Here is a 22,990-nt window from a genome sequence, read left to right on the forward strand (position 1 = left end):
GCAGTAACAATGTTACCCAATATAGAAAATGTAGAACATTCTAAAATGAAGTGCATATGTTTAAGTATCCACATATTTTGTAGGGTTTTGTTGTTCGACTGGAGAACTTGACCAAACTCTGCTGTCATTTACATTTTGCTGTTGTCACATAATTATCTCTCTCTACAAATGTGTCTGGAATTACAAGGTGCAAGCGAGACGCCATATAAATGAGTTGTGGGACATTCTGTCCTTCATCTCTTCTAATACAACAGTGGCAGTAACTAAGAATGTCCACTAGATGTCACTAAAGCAGCAGGAGTATCGAGTTCAGGGGCCACGTACGACCCATGTTCCTCCTGAGGGACCAGGCTGGACACTTTAGTCACAGTTATGTCAGACAGGTAAAGACAGTGTTCTCCTGCGTGTGCTTGTCTGTGGCCTTGGTTATCATGTTGGACTTTCCGTGCTCACACACTGCTCAAAAAAATAAAGGGACACTAAAATAACACATCCTAGATCTGAATGAATGAAATATTCCTATTAAATGCTTTGTTCTTTACAGAGTTGATTGTGCTGACAACAAAATCACAAAAATCATCAATGGAAATCAAATGTATTAACCCATGGAGGTCTGGATTTGGAGTCACACTCAAAATTAAAGTGGAAAAACACTACAGGCTGATCCAACTTTGATGCAATGTCCTTGCAACAAGTCAAAATGAGGCTCAGTAGTGTGTGTGGCCTCCACGTGCCTGTATGACCTCCCTACAACACCTGGGCTCCTGATGAGGTGGACCATGGTCTCCTGAGGGATCTCCTCCCAGACCTGGACTAAAGCATCTGCCAACTCCTGGACAGTCTGTTGGTGGAAGAAGAGAGTCATGTTGTCCCAGATGTGCTCAACTGGATTCAGGTCTGGGGACCGGGGGGGCCAGTCCAGAGCATCAATGTCTTCATCTTGCAGAAACTGCTGACACTCCAGCCACATGAGGTCCAGCATCGTCTTGCATTAGGAGGAACCCAGGGCCAACCGCACCAGCATCTGGTCTCACAAGGGGTCTGAGGATCTCATCTCAGTACCTCATGGCAGTCAGGCTACCTCTGGTGAGCACATGGAGGGCTGTGTGAACCTGCTTTCATCTGTGAAGATCACAGGGCGCCAGTGGCCAATGTGCCGATCTTGGTGTTCTCTGGCAAATGTCCTACACGGTGTTGGGCTGTAAGCACAACCCCCACCTGTGGACATCGGCCCTCATACCACCCTCATGGAGTCTGTTTTAGCAGACAGCTGCAAACAAAGCCACAGCTCATTGATGTTCCATCCTGGATGAGCTGCACTCCCTGAGCCACTGTGGTTGTAGATTCCGTCTCATGCTGCCACTACAGTGAAGCACCGCCAGCATTCAAGTGACCAAAACCTCAGCCAGGGAGCAGAGGAACTGAGAAGTGGGCTGTGGTCACCACCTGCAGAAACACTCCTTTACTGGGAGGGTCTTGCTAATTGCCTAACTGATTAACCAGACTGACGTCTGTTAAGTTTCGATTTTACTGGCAAATGTATGTGCTGCCATCTATTGGCGAAGAGTATTTATACATGTTTACTCTTCAACACACTGCTCTCACAGGCTGTGAGAGCAAATGATTTTTAGAAAAAAATTTGAAATTGGAGGCACACCTGACTACATCTCGCGGAACACCAGTGTGCCGCGGCACAGTGGTTGAAAAACACTGATGTAGAAGCTGCAGCTCTGATCACCTCCTTCACTGGCTGCTGCTTCACTGACAAACTCCTCCCAATCTTCAGTCCCTGTCGTAATGATGGTGGTAAAAACTCTGCACCTCTGATCATCTGTCCTGTCAATCAAACTGTCTGATCAGTTTTTATCATTAAACGTCACCAACAATGAATAAAGTGGTGAGAAAGTGACGATTCACTGTGATCCATGGTGAACAACTCTAGGATTTCACTGAGCAGTAGTTTGTACCTAAAGAAACGTTCTGACAGTTTGTCCTAAACAAGTAAAGATCTGATGGAAGAGGAAACTGAGCAGTCAGATTCATGACATGTTTGACGACTCAATCTAATATAAGCAGACAAATTATTAAATTAACCAAAACACAGCAAACGCTGATTACAGAGAGGCGTCATGGACTCATGGGAAAGCGGACATTTTTTCTATTTTCTAAGCAATTTTACTTTTCTTTCTTGACATATTAAGTTTTTATTCCCCTCACTTTTGGAAATTGTAGTCATTTTAGCATTTTTTTTTTTTTTTTTTTTTAGCTTTTTTAAATTTCTTGTTGTTTTATTTATTTGACCTTTTTAAAAACCCAAGCAATAAAAGTCATTTTGGAAATGACTCACCTACTTGTACAGTTGTAAAAGGAGGAGGAGCTCTTCTGTCTCCTCCTTCTGGCACTGGAATGGGAAGTTATTCAGACAAACCTTGGACTTTCTACGGAGTTTACCTGGAGTCTGTCACATACTGGTGAGTTTCTACAAGCACACTGAATTCAAAGTCCACCAACTTTCAAGTATAATAGAAAAGTACAAACTGTAAAGTCGCTCCGGTGGAAACTGAGGTTAGTTTCTAACTCATCGACAGAAACTGCCGGAATTTGCAACGAGTTCTGAGGTTTATCAACAGAGAAAATCACGACAACTTAAAGTCTGAGTGAAGCAGAGACTCATAGGAGTTAATGACGTTTGAGAAAATCCTGTTATTTACCGCTTAAATCGTGTTATTGACGATTACATGTGATTGTGGTGCGCAGCTTCAGTAAAACCGAAAGTAAAAAGCGCTGCGTCACAAATGTGGAAAAACAGGAACTGTCAATGTGATCATACTTTAAGATGTCAGCAAAGTGTTTATAAAAGAAGCCATTGCGCCTTAAGAACGATTTTATGTGGCGGATTACATAATAAAGAAGTGGAAAAACATCCATCCATCCATCCATCCATTGTCTACCACTTTATCCGGGGCCGGGTCGCGGAGGCAGCAGTCTGATCAGAGTGGCCCAGACTTCCCTCGCCAGGTTTCACACTGAGTGAGTAAAAATACAAAAGAAAAATTGGGAAATACTTTTTTTCTGTATTTATTTGATTCGTGTTGATAAAACTTTGATGAGAATGACTTTATATTGTTAATAGAGGCTACAGAGTTTCAAATTTTGACATTTTCGGGTGGTGGTGTGCCTCCAGATTTTTCCAAAGAAAAAAGTGTGCCTTGGCTCAAAAAAGGTTGAAAAACACTGGTCTAATGTGCCATTTGGCTCTGCAACTTCTAGACTGGATCATGTGCATGCTGACTATGTGGGCTAATTTCCTAGTATTTCCAGACCTTCCTTTTCAATCGTGACCTTTGTATGTTTACTGTCTTGTTCTGAAGGCTCAAGTAGAATAGAATCTTAATGATTTATCCAAGAGGGAATTTTCTTTATTAGATGAAATGTTGGTTTAGGCATAATTTATAGAAAGCCACTACAAAAAGGCCAAAGAACCACATGTACAATGATGCATTCATCTTTCAATCAACTCTTGTCTTTTGTCATCAGGGTGTGAAGATGTCTGCTGCCAGTCCAGATCAGTTCCTGTGCTCCATCTGTCTGGACGTGTTCACTCATCCAGTCTCCACACCATGTGGACACAACTTCTGCAACCAGTGCATCACTAAACACTGGAACTCCAAGGTCATATGTGACTGTCCCCTGTGTAAAAAGGTTTTCAAAAAGAGACCTCAGCTCAATGTCAACACTTTGCTCTCTGAGGTTGCTGCTCAGTTCAGACATGAAGCTGAACACAAAGCCAGCAGCAGCTCAGAGCAACAAGCTGCCAAACCAGGACAAGTTCCCTGTGACGTCTGCACTGGAACCAAAGTGAAGGCCCTCAAGTCCTGCCTGGTGTGCCTGGTCTCCTTCTGTCAGACTCACCTGGAGCCTCATCTGACAGTGTCAGGCCTGAAGAAACATCAGCTAGTGGAGCCTGTGGAGAACCTGGAAGGCAGGATGTGTCCGAAGCACCAGAAACCTCTGGAGCTGTTCTGTAAGAGCGAGCAGACGTGTGTCTGCATGATGTGCAGTGTTTTAGAGCACAAGACTCACCAGATTGTTTCTCTGAGTGAAGAATGTGAAGGAAAGAAGACGGAGCTGAGGAAGACTGAGGCTGAAATGCAGCAGATGGTCCAGAAGAGACGAGTGAAGATCAAGGAGATCAAAGAGTGTCTGAAGAAGAGTCAAGCTGCTGCAGACAGAGAGAAAGCAGAAGGTGTTGAGGTGTTCACTGCTCTGATGCAGCGTGTTGAGAGAGATCTGAAGCAGATGATGGAGAGAATGGAAGAGGAAGAGAAAGCCAGAGAGAAACAGGCTGAAGGTCTCATCAAACATCTGGAAGAGGAGATCAGTGAGCTGATGAAGAGGAGCTCAGAGGTGGAGCAGCTCCTTCACTCTGAAGACCACCTCCACCTCCTCCAAGGCTTCTCCTCCCTGAAAGCTGCTCCACCCACCCAGGACTGGACGGAGGTCAGCATCCCTCCATCATCCTATGAGGGGACTGTGGTGAGAGCTGTGGCTCAGCTGGAGGAGACTCTCAGCAAAGACATGAAGAAGAAGCTGTTTGATCCTGAGCTGAAGAGGAAGCAGCAGTTTGCAGTGGATGTGACTCTTGATCCTGATACAGCTCATCCTCATCTCATCCTGTCTGATGATGGAAAACAAGTGAGTTGTGGTGAAGTGATGAAGAAGCTTCCAGACAACCCAGAGAGATTTTCTTTTTTTCCTTTTGTTTTAGGAAAACAGAGTTTCTCTTCAGGTCAATTTTACTTTGAGGTTCAGGTTAAAGGAAAGACGAAGTGGGATTTAGGAGTGAGCAAAGAGTCCGTCACCAGGAAGGGAGAGTTCACACTGAGACCTGATAAAGGTTTCTGGACAATATGCTTGAGAAATGGAAATGAGTACTGGGCTCGTAAAGAGCCTTCAGTTCGTCTCTCTCTGAGGTTTGCTCCTGAGAAGGTGGGGGTGTTTGTGGATTATGAGGAGGGTCTGGTCTCTTTTTATGATGTAGAAGCTGCAGCTCTGATCACCTCCTTCACTGGCTGCTGCTTCACTGACAAACTCCTCCCATATTTCAGTCCCAGTCTTAATGATGGTGGTAAAAACTCTGCACCTCTGATCATCTGTCCTGTCAATCAAACTGTCTGATCAGTTTTCATCATGAAACGTCACCAACAATGAACAAAGTGGTGAGAAAGTGACGATTCACTGTGATCCATGGTGAACAACTCTAGGATTTCACTGAGCAGCAGTTTGTACCTAAAGAAACGTTCTGACAGTTTGTCCAAAACAAGTAAAGATCTGATGGAAGAGGAAACTGAGCAGTCAGATTCATGACATGTTTGACTCAATCAGGATATTTTTCATGTGTTTGTTTTAGAGCTTCATGAGCAGGAATCTTTCAGTCTGTGTGTCTTCAAGCTGCAGAGTCACAACATGAACACACACGTTTTTCTCTGCAGCTTCAAAGCTTCTTAACGGCGACATTTAATGTGAAGATTTTACAATCAAATGTAACAGTTTGATGGAAGAAGTATAAAAAAACCTTTTTATTAAAGTTTTCATTTATGTAGGATGATTAACACGGTGTGTTCAAATGAACGGGTTGAAAGGTAGGAGGTTTGTCCCACATAGTGTAAATTGAAGAGAAACAAAAAACAGCATCAACAATAAAGTGTAACGGCTCTGTGAGGATCAGTGCAAACTACATCCTGATCACACGTCATTTGTGAGGATTTTGCCTGTAAAAATTGATGAATGTTTGAAAACAGACTTCAGCTCATGAATATAGACTCGCTTGGATCACCTGGAGTTTTTCCTCCATGGAAACATTATGGTTGGTGAAAGTTTTTTTGTTTATTTGAGCAGTAAACATTCTGCTCAAAAGGAGTGGGCTGAAGCAAGAAGCTTCTGAGCGCCTTCCCCCAAATTAAAAAGTACATTTTACACTGGTATAAAAGAACAAAACATCAACAAAAACAACTTGTTACATTTTAAACGACTATATCGACACGGACCAAACTTACCACACACACACACACACACACACACACACACACACACACACACACACACACACACACACACACACACACACACACACACAGACACACACACACACACACACACACACACACACACACACACACACACACACACAAACACACACAAGTTGATCCTACTCCTGATGGCAATGCATTTCTTCCTCTCTGTATATTTCAAAAGTCTTTTGTTTGTATTTGTATTTGAACAGGTTGATGTTTGGACATTGTTTCTACTCCGTCTCCAATTTGTTCCACAATTGAACACCTTTAACTGTCGGGCTAAAACTTTTCAGGGTTGTGTTTATGTTTCTGAGTCCTAAAGTTTAATTCCTCACGTATTTCATAACGACCAGTACGATCTGGAACCTTCTTTGTATTTGTCTAGGTAACAATCTGTAACTTGCTTTATATAACATCTGTACTTTACATAACATCTGTACTTTACATAAAATCTGTACTTTATATAACATCTGTACTTTATATAACATCTGTACTTTATATAACATCTGTACTGCTTGGAACTCCACAATGTCACTAAACTTCATGATCTTTGTTTTAAGAAATAATGACTTTGTGTGGTCCAGAAACCTTTATGGATTAATGGAATAGCTCTTTTTTGTAACATTACTATTGGTTTTACTGTGTTTTTATAAGTACTACCCCAAACCACAGTACAATAATATAAATAGGGCAAAATCAGAGAACAGTATAAGGTGTGTAGAGCTTTGATATTTAAAATGTGATTTGCTTTTGCTATTATTGCAATGTTTCTTGAAATTTTCTTGGATATATATTTAATGTGAGATTTCCAAGTAATTCTATCATCTATAAAAACTCCAAGGAATGTGATTTCATGCACCCGCTCAATAACAACACCCTCTATCTGAATTGTTTCCTGTGAATTGGAATTACAGTTGCCTAATATCCTCATTTTTTCTTTTACTCAGATTTAGAGATCATTTGTTTTGTTTGAACCACTTGTTGACACTCTTGAGTTCCAAGTTAACAATTTGACACAGTTGTTTTAAATCGTCTCCTGAAGCAAAAATATTTGTATCGTCTGCAAACAAGATGAATTTAAGAATTTGAGAAGTTTTACAAATGTGGTTTATGTACATGTTAAACAATTGTGGGCCCAGAATGGAACCTTGAGGTACTCCACATACAATTTGTAGACAACTTGACTGATAATCACCAATGTTCACACATTGTTTTCTATATTTTAAGTAACTGGTGACCGACTGTAGAGCTCCACCCTGATCCCATAATGTTCTAGCTTATTAATTCATATGTCATGGTTTATTGTGTCTAATGCTTTACTCATGTCAATAAATAGCCCTAATGCATATTTCTTGTTGTCAACAGCATTAGTTATTTCTTCAGTTATATCAAAGAGTGCGTGTGAAGTTGAGTGATTGTTCCTAAAGCCAAACTGATTGTCAGAGTAAATTGAACCGTTCAATAAAGCTGTCAAGTCTGGAATTGAAAACCTTTTCTAAGATTTTAGAGAATTGCGGTAAAAGGGAGACAGGCCTGTAGTTTGTGAAGAGATGTTTATCTCCTGCCTTGAACAGGAATCACTTTTCACTTTCATACTATCAGGAAATTGGCCAGTTTGTAACGATAAGTTACAGATGTATGTCAACGGCTTAGAGAGACTTTCAATAACACTTTTTAAGGTCTTCATATCCATGTCATCATAGTCTGTCGAGGTTTTATTTTTACACCCTCTAACAATGTCCAGTATCTCCCTTTCATCAGCAGGATTGAGGAACAGGGACAGAGGATTTGTGTCTATGAGCTCACAATTATAATTCTCATCATTTGCTATTGATGAGAATTAAAGCAGAAAGTGACGCACTGCTTCAAAACATTTAATGCGGTCAAAGTAGTGACGTCTACTGGTTGTTTTGAGGTACTGCATTCGAGAGGACAACTTCACAGGCGTCGTCGTTCATTTAGTTTTTAAATGCGTGTTCTCCAATCTAAATATTAAGAGAGAACCTTAAAATATACATGAAGATTTAATATAAAGTATGATGGTGAATGTTCTTTTTTTTGTTGCAGTATTACTCCATTATTATCAGATAAAGAAATATTTCTATCTGGGTAAAATGGGAGAAATAAAGGATATTCTCAAAAACCAAAGTTTCTGGACACTCAGGGTTTTTACACTGTCCAGGTGCTTTTTAGTGCAACCTGTCTATATTTTCTGAAGGGTCTCTTCCACCCACAGTTCAAATACATGCACATTATATGGATTGGATTTTTTATATTGGCCAAAAGCGTCAATATATACTGGAAGAGTCCAAATATCTTATGGGACAGGGTTCATCAATATGAAAACTGCTCTTCACGAGATATATCTACCTTTTTCTTTACACCAGCCATTTAATGCAAATTCTAGAGTGTTTTAAATTTTAAAGTGACTATTTTCAGTTCAAAACAGGCGAAACGTATCCCGTTTCCATCTCATTAGCCAACACTTTCAATCTGTCATCACTTATCGGATCAGACAGTATGCTCTAGGACTGTATTAAACGGTTTGTTATAAAGAAATAACGTATTTTTCCTTGGAAAGTTGTTGTCATTTTAACTTCGATGCGAGCGCCGCTTCATGAAGTGGCGCTTCAGCAACTGGGGCAGAATCCCAGCTGCTGCAGCTGCTGCCAGCGAGGCCACGCCCCAGAACCACCCTGACGGCGAGGCCACGCCCCAGAACCACCCTGACGGCGAGGCCACGCCCCAGAACCACCCTGACGGCGAGGCCACGCCCCAGAACCACCCTGACGGCGAGGCCATGCCCCAGAACCACCCTGACAACACGCCCGGCAACGAGTCTGACTGCCTGATGGTCAGTAGCGACTTTGGTTCACTGCGTTTTCTCAACTGAAGTAAACTCAGCCACATATTTCCTGTCCTGGTTTGTGAACCTCGGTCACACTGAGTGTTTCCAGAACCAGAACCAGATCATCTTCTATACAGAACATGGAACCCCGTTCAGAGCCTCGGACCCTGGCGAGTCCATCTACATTCACTGATTCTGAGCTTAGGTCTGTAGAAAACTTTGTAAAACTACAACGGGCACTCGGTAGAGCACAGACCTTCGCCAACGCCACATTTGTTGGCAGAACCCAGCTGGCATCACTAGCATGATAGCCGTTAGCTGGTAGCCCACTGCCCTCTACTGCTTTACTCACATAGTTGTACTGCACCGCTCCAGTTGTTTTCTCATTCGCACAAATCACAGTGAAAATTAAACATGTTTACGCCAATACACTCGAGACAAAAGTCCTGGTTTTAGACACTCTTTGTCTTTCGATGCTATAAAAATCATGTGGTATTTAAATATCTTCTGTGTGTGAAGTTGTATCATGTCTGCCTCGTTGTGTTTTGACAGACGCTGATGAAAAGCTTCAGGACATCCTCGACAGCCAGGGCTACTTCTCTGATCTCGATGAAGAAAATGAAGATGGAGAGTAAGTCCACCTGTGAATATTCAGAGAAAGATGTTGACGTGTTGATTCTCTTTTCTTTAGCACACAGTTAAAAAGACAAACATAATAAATGTGGCTTTTAGTAAATACATGTTTGAGGATATTGTGACAATTGCTACTCTATTTAGATTTTTTTTATATACTGAAGCCTCTGCAGTCAGTGTCCATACTGAGAATCCTCCTGATGTGGGATTGTTTCAGATATAGTGAACGGGAGTGTTTATAAACCTCATTACTAGTTATATAGTCATTTTAAAGCCACTCCTGTTCCCTCCACCTTTTGTATGACACGACGGTGTCTGTGCCTGTAAGTAACAGTTTTTCCTTTGTGTCCGCAGGTACGAATTCGAAGTCGAGATTGAAATTGAAATTGAGGAATCGCCTGAAGATTACAACATCATCAATATAACCATAGAAGGCCTTGAGGACATGAACCTCCATTAGTCACCACGAGAATAAAGTGGCTAAACTTAGTCTTTCTGTCAGGAGTGTTTTATTGAGGCCTCAAGACACACCACAGACCGTAGTGAGAGATGAGTCAGTCTGAGACTTGTCCTGTGTAGAGTTTGGTCTGAGCACGTGAAGGAAAACAGAAGGGGGGTGACGACCATTACTCCTCCCCCTCCATGTGGAGCAGCTCTGGCACACAATCATTTCCCCTCACAATCGTTCAGAGCAGCACGATACCAAGACTCCTGTGAACACCAAGTACACAGCAGATAGTATATACCCTAACATTTAGGGAGGACCGTGAAGGTGGAAGAACAATTTGTCTTATAATTGCAGGGTTGCGGGTTCACTCCCATCTCCCCCTCTTTACATGCCGAAGTGCCCTTGAGCAAGATATTTTACCACAAACTTCTCCAGATAGTTGGATTGAGCGTCCATGTTGACCAGAGCATGAAACTAAACCCAGGTCCTATTTCTTTGTCCAACATGGAGCCGGTGGACCTGGATGTTGTAGAAGAACAGGTTGTGATAACTGAATCATCTCTGGGAGGCTGAGAGGCCTCAGGTCCAACACACAATCAAATATAGTGTTTTATCTGCTTGTGGCAACAATTTAAGATCAGTAAGTTTCATTGAAAGTTAGAATTTATAGAGCTGGGAAGCTCAAAGCTTAACAAAGAACTTCATTGATAGTTTGACACTCCAGTAACTCCACAATTTGAACTGATTCAAAATTGTGATTAGATTCTAATGAGGTGTGTTCATGATTATCTAAAAACAAAAGTGTAACTCCTGTGAATGTTGGTCTGAGGACGGTCTGAAGTCCCGAGTTACAACCTGAAGGAAAAGTCAGGTTGATGCCTGAAGCAGAGTTCAGCCGTTTGTGGCTCAGTGGCAAAGAAGATGTGTGAATGTTGGCAAATAAAATCATTTAAATGAAGAATGAAGAGTCAGTCTCTCTCTCTCTCTCTCTCAGGAGGACAAAACACTGGTCGAAGAGAGCAGCTACGTTAAACTCAGTTTTTCATTACAAGAGTTTCATCCCAACAGCAACAAGCTAGTGAGGACAAATCCTACTAAATCCACCTGAAAGGGAAAACAAGGAACATTTTTTTTCTGGTATTTACAAAACAGGCTGAGTTTCCCATGTAGGATTTGACACTTATGTCTGTTACTTCTCTTGTAGTTTCACTCTGGCTTTGTGTGACCACAAGCCCAATACAGTTCTAACCAAACATCTTGACCCTGACGTGATTTGAACACGCAGCCTTCTGATCTGGAGTCAGACGCGCTACCATTGCGCCACAGAGTCACACACAAAAGCACATTTGTCCCCTTCTGATCTGGAGTCAGACAGGATAACGTCTCCTGCCCTGACCTGTTAGAAAACACACACACACACACACACACACACACACACACACACACACACACACACACACACACACATCACACATCACAGGCTGGACGTTCCCACGGCTGCGGACTCCGACGTTTCTCTGTACGTCGACTCCAGCAGCTCGTCCGTAGAAGACAAAGTGAGGTTTGGACTGAATCCAGAAGCTGAGACAGAATGTGGCAGTGATGCTGATGCATTGTGGGAGACCTCCGTATTTTTCCAACTTCTGGGGACCCGGTGCAAAGGGGGGGGGGGGGGGGGGGGGGCTGATGTCCTCTTACACCAGAGTGTCAACACACACTTCTAGTCTGAGCCGTGCCTTCCACAGATCTTTCTCATTTCCACACTTCAACCTTTAATTATCACTTCCATATTGAGTTAATGCAGGAAGTAATTCCCCCTCTGGGGATTAATACAGTGCTATAAAAAAAACTACAAAAATGTAATGCAAATACACTGTTTGCTGTCTGATACATTCACACTAATCCACAGTGGTTCACAAAGTGAGAAGGTCATAAACAAACAAACAAACTGACCCTGACGTGATTTGAACACGCAACCTTCTGATCTGGAGTCAGACGCGCTACCGTTGCGCCACAGAGTCCCGTGGGAGAGCTCCATATGTCTATTTAGTTGGATGGTGAACAGGAGCCCAGACAATCTGCATTCCTCTCACTGTATTGGTTCAATCAACCCATCATGACAACAAATCTCAGCTTTGTGATCTGGATCAAGATGTTCTGACACTGAACCACATTGACAACACTGAGTATGAGACATTGAAATCTCTCAATTAATCTGAAGCTTCAAAAGGTACATCTTTCTCTCTTGTCAAGGAACATGGTTTGACAAGTTAACCTTTCCTTTTATTTGGACGGGACAGTGCATATGGATTAAAAGACCATTGCTTCATAAGGTTGCTGTAAATGTGGTACAAAGCTTTTTAATTCATTAATATGCTCCTGTCTGATATATGCATGTGTATGAGAAATGACATTGACCCTGACATGATTTGAACACGCAGCCTTCTGATCTGGAGTCAGACGCGCTACCATTGCGCCACAGAGTCACATTTACCACCAGCCCCACCGTAACAACAAATCTCAGTTTTGTGGTCTTAAGTAAGATGTTTAGAACATTGAAACACATTGACAAAGCTGAGTATGAGACATCAAAATCTCTCAATGAAATGTTTTGAAAGATAACATTGTAATATTGAATCACATTGACAAAGCTGAACAAAAGACATTGAAATCCCTCAATTACCTTCAATCTCCTAAACATTTGCCGTCACTTCTCATAAAGGAACAGAATGACACCGTCTTTTGTGGTTTACTGGATCATTCATGTCAGACAGTGAGCTCACCTGATACCACTGAGTTTAATAAGGTCATAATAAACACTCACACTGATGTGATTTGAACACAGAACCTTCTGATCTGGAGTCAGACGCGCTACCATTGCGCCACAGAGTCTCAACTCAGGTCAATGTCTGAGTTCTATCAACTCACCGTGACGACAAATCTCAGCTTTGTGATCTGGATCAAGATGTTCTAACATTGAACCACATTGACAACACTGAATAGGAGACATCCAAATCTCTCTATTAACTTGACGCTTCAAAGCATATATGATCACATCTCATCAAATTATACAGAGTAACTTTTGATTGGTTGGGTTCTTCTTGTCCCACACAGGGAGCTCACCTGAAACCAGACGTGTTAACATGACATTGAAACAAGCACATTCACCCTGACGGGATTTGAACACGCAACCTTCAGACACCACAGAGTAACATTTGGAAGTATAATATTTGTATTAAAACATAGGAATTGACCGTTCACACATTGAAATCCATCCCAGACATTTTTGATTTGGTACCACATATGATCTTTTGTACAGAGATCTGAATCACAACGTTCACTCAGCCACAAAATAGAAGGACTACAGGCCTCTGTGGGGAGACACACAACCTTCTGATCTGGAGTCAGACGCACTACGGTTGCGCCATGGATGAAAAAGAAATGCTTGTATTTTTTTGCTCTGTTGTACTCCTGTGTGAAGTCATCAATTCATGTCAATGAAACCTTACTGGACCGGCACTCACACAGTATCATGTCATGGTTCAACTGCGACACTCGTCCTCCAGCGACTCCACAATATCTCCTACAGTAGCCTCTGGGGATACGTCACTCAGGACCAAAGCCTTCGCTTCCTGTTTCCTAACACCACTTCAAAAGCTCAGATTGTAACTGTGGACGAGGAAAGAGTCACATTTGGGTAGATAGAGTTGTTACTATTTATTCAAATCAGTGATGCAGGGATATTTCCAGGACGAGCCCTCATGAGCTGTGGCACACAATCACTAAAATGGGGGAAAAGCTTAACAATGTCAGAGAAATAAATCAAGTAAAACTCATGAGAAAAGAAATAAAATGGTTAAAATGGCTGAAATGTCTTTCCTTCCTGTGGCCAATCAGTCCTATAATTCCTCCCTGTAAATACTATTTGCCGTGTTTGGTTAATTTCATCCTTCTTGTGTTTAGGTTCGTCTCTGTAAAGCCTTGAATATGTTAATACCTCAAATTATTATTATTTTTTTTATCCTGTCTTATTTGATATGTATATCTATTTTGTTTATTTATTCTCTGTGGCGAAATGCTGAAATGAATTATATTCTATTTTATTAATTCTTTTCTATTCAATTGTAAAATGTAAAAAATATCAGAAAATGTTGTAAAAGAAAACTGAAACCTTTAAAATCACTTACAGCTGAAAATGTAATGAAATGTTCATCATCCTAAATTGCAATTGAAACTTCGCATATGCAAAATAAGATATAGTTTTTGTTTTAAAACTACTGAATGTATGAAATCGTACAGAGTGTTTGAGCCTCGTTTAAAATTTTGTGAAACCGTGATAAATTTAAAATAAGCCATGTTGCAGGCTGTGTGTAACACAATGCTTTTAAAAGACTGGAGAGTTTAAACCTGCAGGCTATAAACTGGAGACGAGTTACAGAAACTGAAAGTGATGGACGATTCAGCTCCGGCTCATTTGTGACGGTTTACAAAGGATTGAGTTTGTTTTGTTGGATATTCTATGGTAAAATAGGATGTTTTGAGTCTATACTGATATTTTGTATTTTTTGTTTGCTCTATTAATTTTAAGCGTGATATTTCAAACATTTTGTGCAATCACATATGAAATTGATATCCATACACACTCATATCCAACAATACTGTACTTTGATCAACTGTAGCATATGGAAAATAGTTAGATGAAATATATAATGTGTTTAAGTATACCCACACATTAAAACATACACACATTCCTCATATCTCTTCAACATGCCTGAAAAGGTGTAGAAAGAAGTAAACTAGACAAATGAAACTCCTTTGTCTCAGAAAATTTGAATATTGTGATAAAGTCCTTTATTTTCTGTAATGCAACTAAAAACATGACAATGTCATACATTCTGGATTCATTGCACATCAACTGAAATATTGCAAGCCTTTTGTCGTTTTAATATTGCTGATTATGGCATACAGCTTAAGAAAACTCAAATATCCCAATAGAATATTAGAATATCATGAAAAAAAATTGTAGCAGGCCATTTAACTAATCACTTGAATTGTCTAACTAACTGGAAACACCTGCAAGGGTTTCCCTGAGCCTTTAAAAACACTCAGCTTGGTTCAGTAAACTAAATCACAAGTATGGGGAAGACTGCTGACCTGACTGCTGTCCAGAGGACCATCATTGACACCCTCCATCAGGAGGGTCAGACACAAAAAGACATTTCTAAAAGAGCAGGCTGTTCACAGAGTGCAGTTTCAAAGCACATTCACAAAAAGTCTGTTGGAAGGAGGAAATGTGGCAGGAAACGCTGCATAACCAAGAGAGAGGACCGCAGCCTTAACAGCATTGTGAAGCAGAGCCGCTTCAAAGACAGTGGACTGAAGCTGGCGTCCAGGTATCAAAAGCCACCGTATCAAAAGCCACCGACACAGACGTGTCTTGGAAATGGGCTACAATAGCCGTATTGCCATGGTCAAGCCACTCCTGAACTCAAGACAACGGAAGAAGCGTCGGACTTGGGCTCTGGGAAAGAAGCACTGGACAGTTGCAGAGTGGTCCAGAGTCCTGCTTTCAGACCAAAGCAAGTTTTGTATTTCATTTGGAAGTCAAGGCGCTAGAGTCTGGAGGAAGGCTGGAGAGGAGCAAAATCCAAGTTGCTTGAAATCCAGTGTGAAGTTCCCACAGTCAGCAATGGTTTGGGGGGCCATGTCAGCTGCTGGTGTTGGTCCACTGTGTTTCATCAAGTCCAGAGTCAATGCAGCTGTGTACCAAGAGATTTTAGAGCACTACATGCTTCCATCTGTTGAAAAGCTCTATGGAGATGATGATTTCATTTTCCAGCATGATCCGGCACCTGCCCACAGTGCCAAAACCACCAGTAACTGGTGTACCGACCATGGCATTACTGTCCTCCATTGGCCTGCCAACTCCCCTGACCTGAACCCCAGAGAGAATTTGTGAAGAAGAAGCTGAAAGACACCAGACCCAATAATGCAAATGAGCTAAAGGCCGCTATTGAAGCATCCTGGGCATCCATAACACCTCAGCAATGCCACAGGCTGATTGCTTCCATGCCACGCCGCATTGATGCAGTAATCCGTGCAAAAGGATTCCCAACCAAGTACTGGGTGCATTAATTGACATTTTCAAATGTTTGATTTTGTTTTGCTGTTATAAATCTTTTTTTTTTTACTTGGTCTGAGGAAATATTCAAATTTTTGGAGATAGGATTTTTGAGTTTTCTTAAGCTGTATGCCATAATCAGCAATATTAAAATAATAAAAGGCTTGCAATATTCCAGTTGATGTGTAATGAATCCAGAATGTATGACATTTTTTGTTTTTTTAATTGCATTACAGAAAATAAAGGACTTTATCACAATATTCTAATTTTCTGAGACAGTCCCGGGTTTTGTTGTTCGACTGGGAAACTTTACCAAACTCTGCTGTCATTTACATTTTGCTGTTGTCACATAATTATCTCTCTCTACAAATGTGTCTGGAATTACAAGGTGCAAGCGAGACGCCATATAAATGAGTTGTGGGACATTCTGTCCTTCATCTCTTCTAATACAACAGTGGCAGTAACTAAGAATGTCCACTAGATGTCACTAAAGCAGCAGGAGTATCGAGTTCAGGGGCCACGTACGACCCATGTTCCTCCTGAGTGACCAGGCTGGACACTTTAGTCACAGTTATGTCAGACAGGTTAAGGCAGTGTTCTCCTGCGTGTGCTTGTCTGTGGCCTTGGTTATCATGTTGGACTTTCCGTGCTCACACACTGCTCAAAAAAATAAAGGAACACTAAAATAACACATCCTAGATCTGAATGAATGAAATATTCCTATTAAATGCTTTGTTCTTTACAGAGTTGATTGTGCTGACAACAAAATCACAAAAATCATCAATGGAAATCAAATGTATTAACCCATGGAGGTCTGGATTTGGAGTCACACTCAAAATTAAAGTGGAAAAACACTACAGGCTGATCCAACTTTGATGCAATGTCCTTACAACAAGTCAAAATGAGGCTCAGCAGTGTGTGTGGCCTCCACGTGCCTGTATGACCTTCCTACAACACCTGGGCTCCTGATGAGGTGGACCATGGTCTCCTGAGGGATCTCCTCCCAGACCTGGACTAAAGCATCTGCCAACTCCTGGACAGTCTGTTGGTGGAAGAAGAGAGTCATGTTGTCCCAGATGTGCTCAACTGGATTCAGGTCTGGGGACCGGGGGGGCCAGTCCAGAGCATCAATGTCTTCATCTTGCAGGAACTGCTGACACTCCAGCCACATGAGGTCCAGCATCGTCTTGCATTAGGAGGAACCCAGGGCCAACCGCACCAGCATCTGGTCTCACAAGGGGTCTGAGGATCTCATCTCGGTACCTCATGGCAGTCAGGCTACCTCTGGTGAGCACATGGAGGGCTGTGTGGCCCCCCAGAGAAATGCCCCCCCACACCATTACTGACCCACTGCCAAAGCGGTCATGCTGGAGGTCATATATATAGATGCAGCATTATATTCTACAAATGAACACCTGCAAAGTACAACCACCTTGGTTCTGTGGAAAGAAACTGGACTTTTCTAATTGCATTCAAATTAAAATGGGAAAGTAGATGAGAAAGCATCTTCACTGAAGCTGAAGCGGCGACTCTACAAAATAAAGTTAATCCACTGCTGTGGAGTTTTATTTGTGCTACCAAGCATCAACAATCATCAGGTAAAAGCAATAAATACAAAATATAAAATAGTGCTACTCGTGATAATAAAAACAAATGATAGAATGATAGTGAATTTTTAAAAACATTTTTATTTATGAATTGAGTTCAGGGCTGTTGTGGGGCGGCAGTGGGGATCAGTTGTGGCAGATTGAAGGCACAGCCATATTCTGTTTGGAATTGGTGGATTTGGCCCATATTGTCCATCCAACAAAATAACAGAGGCTGCCCTGGTGGAATGGTGGGAGCCACGGCTTTGTTTACCCGTCTCCTGCGCGGCCTTTTTTTCCCCTAAAAACAGAAAATACTTATTTTTAGCAGTTCTAGTGAGGTCTTGTCAACATTTATGAGTTTTAGGTGAGGAGAGAGTTCATACATAGTTGGAGGCAGACGACCATCCTGGATGTTGAACTTCGTGGAGCAGTGCCTCTGCATTGGCCTGTTCATAATACTCCTGCTGCTCGTCTTTCGGGAGTGACTTCCACTGTGGAGAGATGACAACACGTTGTCACAGACACACACAAACACAAAGACAAGCCAGCTTCTAAACATGAGCGATGAATTTGCAGGAGCGGACAACTTACCCTCTTGCCCACCTCCGTGTTCACAGCTGCACTGCCCGTGACGCCCAGCTCAGCCGCTACATTTGCCCTTTGCTCTTTCAGAAAGAGCATGAATGCGTTCTCCGGTTTCTTGACGTAGGGCTGGCCGGCATCGTCCTGACGGGGGCGCTTTCGTTTCCTGCAGGAACCAAAAACAATCAGGAAGAGTTCAAACATACATTGACATGTAATATGGCGTTCCACCCAAATATGTGATACACACTCAGGCCTCACTGAGACTAAATAAACTGAGATTTTCTAGCTGTGCAACGACTCGGAGCTTGAAGTAAAGTGCATGTCGGTAGGTAGGTAGGTAGGTAGCAAGGAAAGTGGACAGGTGAACTCACCTGGAGCTGGAGGGGGCGGGAGGAGCAGCAGGGTTGACAGGATCCACGCCCTGGGAATTTGATACGACACACTGTAGATAAAAGAAAAGTGTTAAATGCACAAGTTCCACAAGTTGAGAGACTGTGAAGATCAACACCAGGAGACACCACATCACTTTGATAGATAATGAGGCAACACACACGTAGTGAGGTGGTATTTAAAGGCCAATTGCAGGAGGAAAGGTTAGTTTTTGTGGACTGATTAAAGGGTTAAATAATCCCTTGTATTAAATTGAATGCCATTTGGATCAAATGTGTCTTTTTTTAAAAGCACATTTTGTTGTGCAGTTAAAGGAGATGTAACTATCAATCAGAGCCCCACATTGCTCCACATCTGGAACCCGTTAACAAGTGAAATCACAGCTCTAAGTTCCAGACCACTGAAGGTCTCACCTGTCCCTCCCCAGTTGGCCCGAGGCTGGTCTGAGGGAGAGCGACTGCTTCGCTGGGTCCCGGCATCTCCTCTGGAGGGTTGAAGGTGAGGTCTGCCAGACCCCCCTCTTCATTCAACACTTCCCGGATCAGCTCAACCAGGTCACTGCTCAGGCCCCCATCAATGTCTTTTCTAGAGCTAGAAGGAGCGTTGAACATTAGGACGAGGTTCACAGTAAAAACTGTGACAAGAATAATGATGCAAACACTGGAACTAACAGTTCTTATCAGAAAAGATTGAATTGATGATTTCTTTCACAGCAGTATATATAAACACAACCGATAACACGTGTAACCGTGTGAAATGTTACTTTTCCCCCTCAGTGAAAACTTGAATGTATTTACTTACTCCACCAGAAGATCTCTGTCATCCACCACAGGCTGGACCGGGTCTGATGGAGCTTTTTCCTCCACCAGTGTGTCAAGCACTTTGAACACGTCCATCCTAGAGATAGAAACATGGTTGAATGTTAGAATGAGGTTCAGAGTCACTTTAAAGACAAACATGTTACAAGAATAATGACATAAACACTGGCACTAATAGTTCTTAACATCAGAAATGACTGAATTTATGATTTCACAGCAGTAAATATAAACACAGTTGAAAATACTTGTAGAGAACATCAACCACAATCCAAGAGCTGTAGCAACAACTAATACTGCAGGATAATTCACTGTAAGATAAATGTTTAAAATATACTGAAACACTACAAATTGAAGTTTCTGAGTGAAAACACAGTGTGACATGTTGCTTTTCCCACTCTGCCAGTTAAAACTAGATTGTATTTGGAGTTTCAAAAGTGGACTCAATAATCTGAGTGTGGCTGCTGCTCGGTGTTAGCTAGCATCTCTAGCTAGCATCTCCTCGATACTGACAGTGAGTAGGTTAATATAAAAATATCTCTTAATTGTTCGTCTAGGAGAGACATGATATATATAAATGTGTAATAATAACAATAATAGTGGGAAAGAATCAATAAAGCATCCGTAATAGTCAGAAAGTAGTCGGAAACCTGCAGTGTTTATGGGTCGTCATGGAGACGAGGTCCTGCCGTTGCAGGTTAGCTTTAGCAGCTAGCAGGACGGGAGTTGTAGCCTCAAATAAATTATTATAATTCGATAGCCGAGCGACCAATTTGAAGTATTTTTGAAATTGCAGCTTCCGTTTTAGTGTGAAATGTTACTCTTGGTTAAAACTTGAATATATTTGGAGTTTTTTCAGTATTTCAAACTAAAATGTTTGTCGTCAGAAACTGTGTTAAACGATCCAAACCTCTCAGAGATATCAACTGAAGGCTACTACAGCATGATCTAAAAACAACAGACTGTGTAAACACTTACGGTGCCTGTGGCTCTGGGTCGTCAAAAAACAGGACCGGGTCTGGTGTCCAATAGTCGCCCAGAAGTTGTTGAAAAAATGTATCGCTGTCCATTCTAGAGATGAAAAAAAAAATTTAATATAATTTTTAAGAGTGTGTGTTTGAGAGAGATATGATATATATGTGGATAATTCCAAAACAACACAATCTCACGTGAATATGGAGCTTTTTTCGGGTCTGAAGGTTGGCAGATGCTGACTCTGAGAAAGCTGCAGCAAGAGTGGCGGCTGGCAGGGCTTTGGCAGCAGTGTCGTCAATTAAGTTAACTGTCCTTCACATAGCAACAGGTTCATACATACACTCCGGTCAATATCTCCACGGTATCCTTGTCAAACAATTTTTTTTCTTTAACTGCGAAGTCAAACTTATTTGGGAGGGGAAATTAAACTTTGAATACCTTTATATTTCTGTCAATTTAATGCTCGTTAAAAGTAACCAATTTTTAAAAATGTCAAATTTCCCAGAGTATGTGGATATATTTGTATATATTGATAATTATATTAATTAGTAACTATATTATATTAATTCATTATGTATAGATTAAATTATTAGGTCATATTTTTGGACCGCACTGTAGTTGAGCACCGCAGCGGGCCGACGTTACGGATTAACTGGTTTCCATGTTAACTGGTACCCAACATCAGATATGCATAAAAAATATATTAAAAAAAATATATATATATACAAACCCGACAGAAGTCCGTAGCAGTCCTAGCCAGCGCCATTTAACCACATTTACAATAAACTTTAAAAGTGAGTCTTATTTCAATGTCTGCAGTGACAAACAGCAAAGATTGAAAGAGGCCGGTCAGTTAACACGGACGCCAGTTAATCCGAAACTCGGGCTAGCGGACTGATTTACAGCTACATGTCCGTGATGAAACTATTATTAATCCCTGTGGGTGGAATAACTAAAGTAAAAGAAAATGGAGGAAGAAGGACATTCAAATGATAAAGGTAAGACAATTGTTTGTGATGCTGGCTTACCCGGAGGTTTAACACTGATTTTTCAGCAAATGTGTTTATTTTATTTGTCCTGCTTGGTTGGTTGGGTTGGTTTGCTTCATGGATTTAAAATTAATATGTCGTGCAAAGGTTTATTTTGAAGTGAATGTTAACAATTTGGTCAATTGATGTTTATTTTATGCCATTGTGGCAGTGGATCATTTATCTTAATTTTATTACATCAACACAGCCTGAGATCGCTTGGTAGATTATTGAAGACTGGTGAAATGATTGTCTTGAGTCTTTGAGGAAAAAATGTCTCAAAAAGAGACACATGATGAGCAGATTCTGCAGGTGTTTGTCTGCTCTTTGTGCTGTAAGCCTCATTTGCCATTTTCCCAAAGAGCTTCCTGTCCTCTAGGAAACCTCCTGAGAAAAAGATCAGTGGGGTTGAGGTCAGGTGACCGTGACAGTCTGCTGCAAAACATTCTTCACCCAAGAGGGCTGTGGTTGGCACAGGGAGCCTTGTTTGCTTTGTGGCATTTCAGAGTAGTGAGGTCCATGCTCTCCACCTGCTGCTACTGCAGGTCTTGAATTAGTCATTGAAAATATGGTTCTCATAAAGCACCTCCCGTTTGATGGCTGAATCTTGTGTTTCTCCACCAAGAGTCCAAGACATAAGTTAGGCTCACTATTCACGGGGTTTAAGTGCTGATGGGACAAACTTGATTCATCTCTGGAGTTGTAACTTTGAGATGTTTACTGTGTGAAGACAACCTGGAGAACACAAGGCCACACGGCTATTCATAGATCATTGCAGAAGAGGTCAAAAGGGTGAAGTATTAAAGTTCTGGTATAAATGACCCAGAACTCAGTCGTTCGCCACACATTGGTGTAAACCAGTAGCTGGAGCAAACATGAACATTAATTCAATAATACCACATCTAATACATTAATAAATACTGGTATATCCTGGCAGCAAACCCAACCATGTTTTCTCTTCTTTGAAGAGAAATGCTAAATAAAAGACATTGTTTTTTTTTTTATTGTGATTGGATTGTATGTTGATGAACAGTTTGCAGTGTCGCTCATTTGATTATGTCTGATTGAGCTTTGGACACAAATGATCCTGGTATTATGGAGTGCAAGATATTTGATATTTCATCATTTAGCTTTTCAGAATTTATTGTGCATAAACGTTTTAACACTTTCTCTGATGCTCTTCCAGTTTTGGATCAAACTTATTCACAATACGGTTCTAACATTTAGATCCTTTTTGTCCTGGTGAAAGATCCATCACTGGGAATGGTCTCCCTTCTTTGCAGATTTCTGATGCTCCAGGCGACGGCTGCCTCTGGTGAGAGCACCTTGTTGAAGCACTTTTCCTCAGACTGCTTGGACAAAGACGAGGCCACAGGCCTATCGATGCCCGGCAGCGCTGAGGTGGAGCAGATCCTCTTTGATACCACCAGTCTCCACGACGATGAGGTCATAGCTGCCCACTGCAGCATGGTGGACGACGGGTC

At 41.6% G+C, this 22,990-nt stretch overlaps 1 protein-coding gene and 1 long non-coding RNA gene across 2 annotated transcripts; one reads left to right on the forward strand and one right to left on the reverse strand.

Annotated features, from left to right (window-relative positions):
• Positions 1-2,917: 2,917 nt before the first annotated feature.
• LOC308138441 (E3 ubiquitin-protein ligase TRIM21-like) lies at positions 2,918-7,363 on the forward strand. The gene is made up of 2 exons (XM_080507552.1): positions 2,918-3,030; positions 3,538-7,363. The coding sequence occupies exon 2, from the start codon at positions 3,547-3,549 to the stop codon at positions 5,176-5,178; it is 1,632 nt and encodes a 543-aa protein (XP_080363678.1). The 5' UTR covers positions 2,918-3,030; positions 3,538-3,546; the 3' UTR covers positions 5,179-7,363.
• Positions 7,364-17,837: 10,474 nt separating this feature from the next.
• Positions 17,838-18,371, reverse strand: LOC308138448. The gene is made up of 3 exons (XR_013936883.1): positions 18,305-18,371; positions 18,097-18,204; positions 17,838-18,011 (listed from the first exon to the last, which is right to left on the reverse strand). It is a non-coding gene; the product is annotated as an uncharacterized lncRNA (long non-coding RNA).
• Between the last annotated feature and the right edge of the window lie 4,619 nt (positions 18,372-22,990).

This window comes from Blennius ocellaris, assembly GCF_963422515.1.
Source record: "Blennius ocellaris genome assembly, chromosome: 13".
NCBI lineage: Eukaryota > Metazoa > Chordata > Actinopteri > Blenniiformes > Blenniidae > Blennius > Blennius ocellaris.

Bases quoted from the DNA above. Each gene is read 5' to 3' on its own strand.
- LOC308138441 (XM_080507552.1), top strand. From the start codon at position 3,547: ATGTCTGCTGCCAGTCCAGATCAGTTCCTGTGCTCCATCTGTCTGGAC.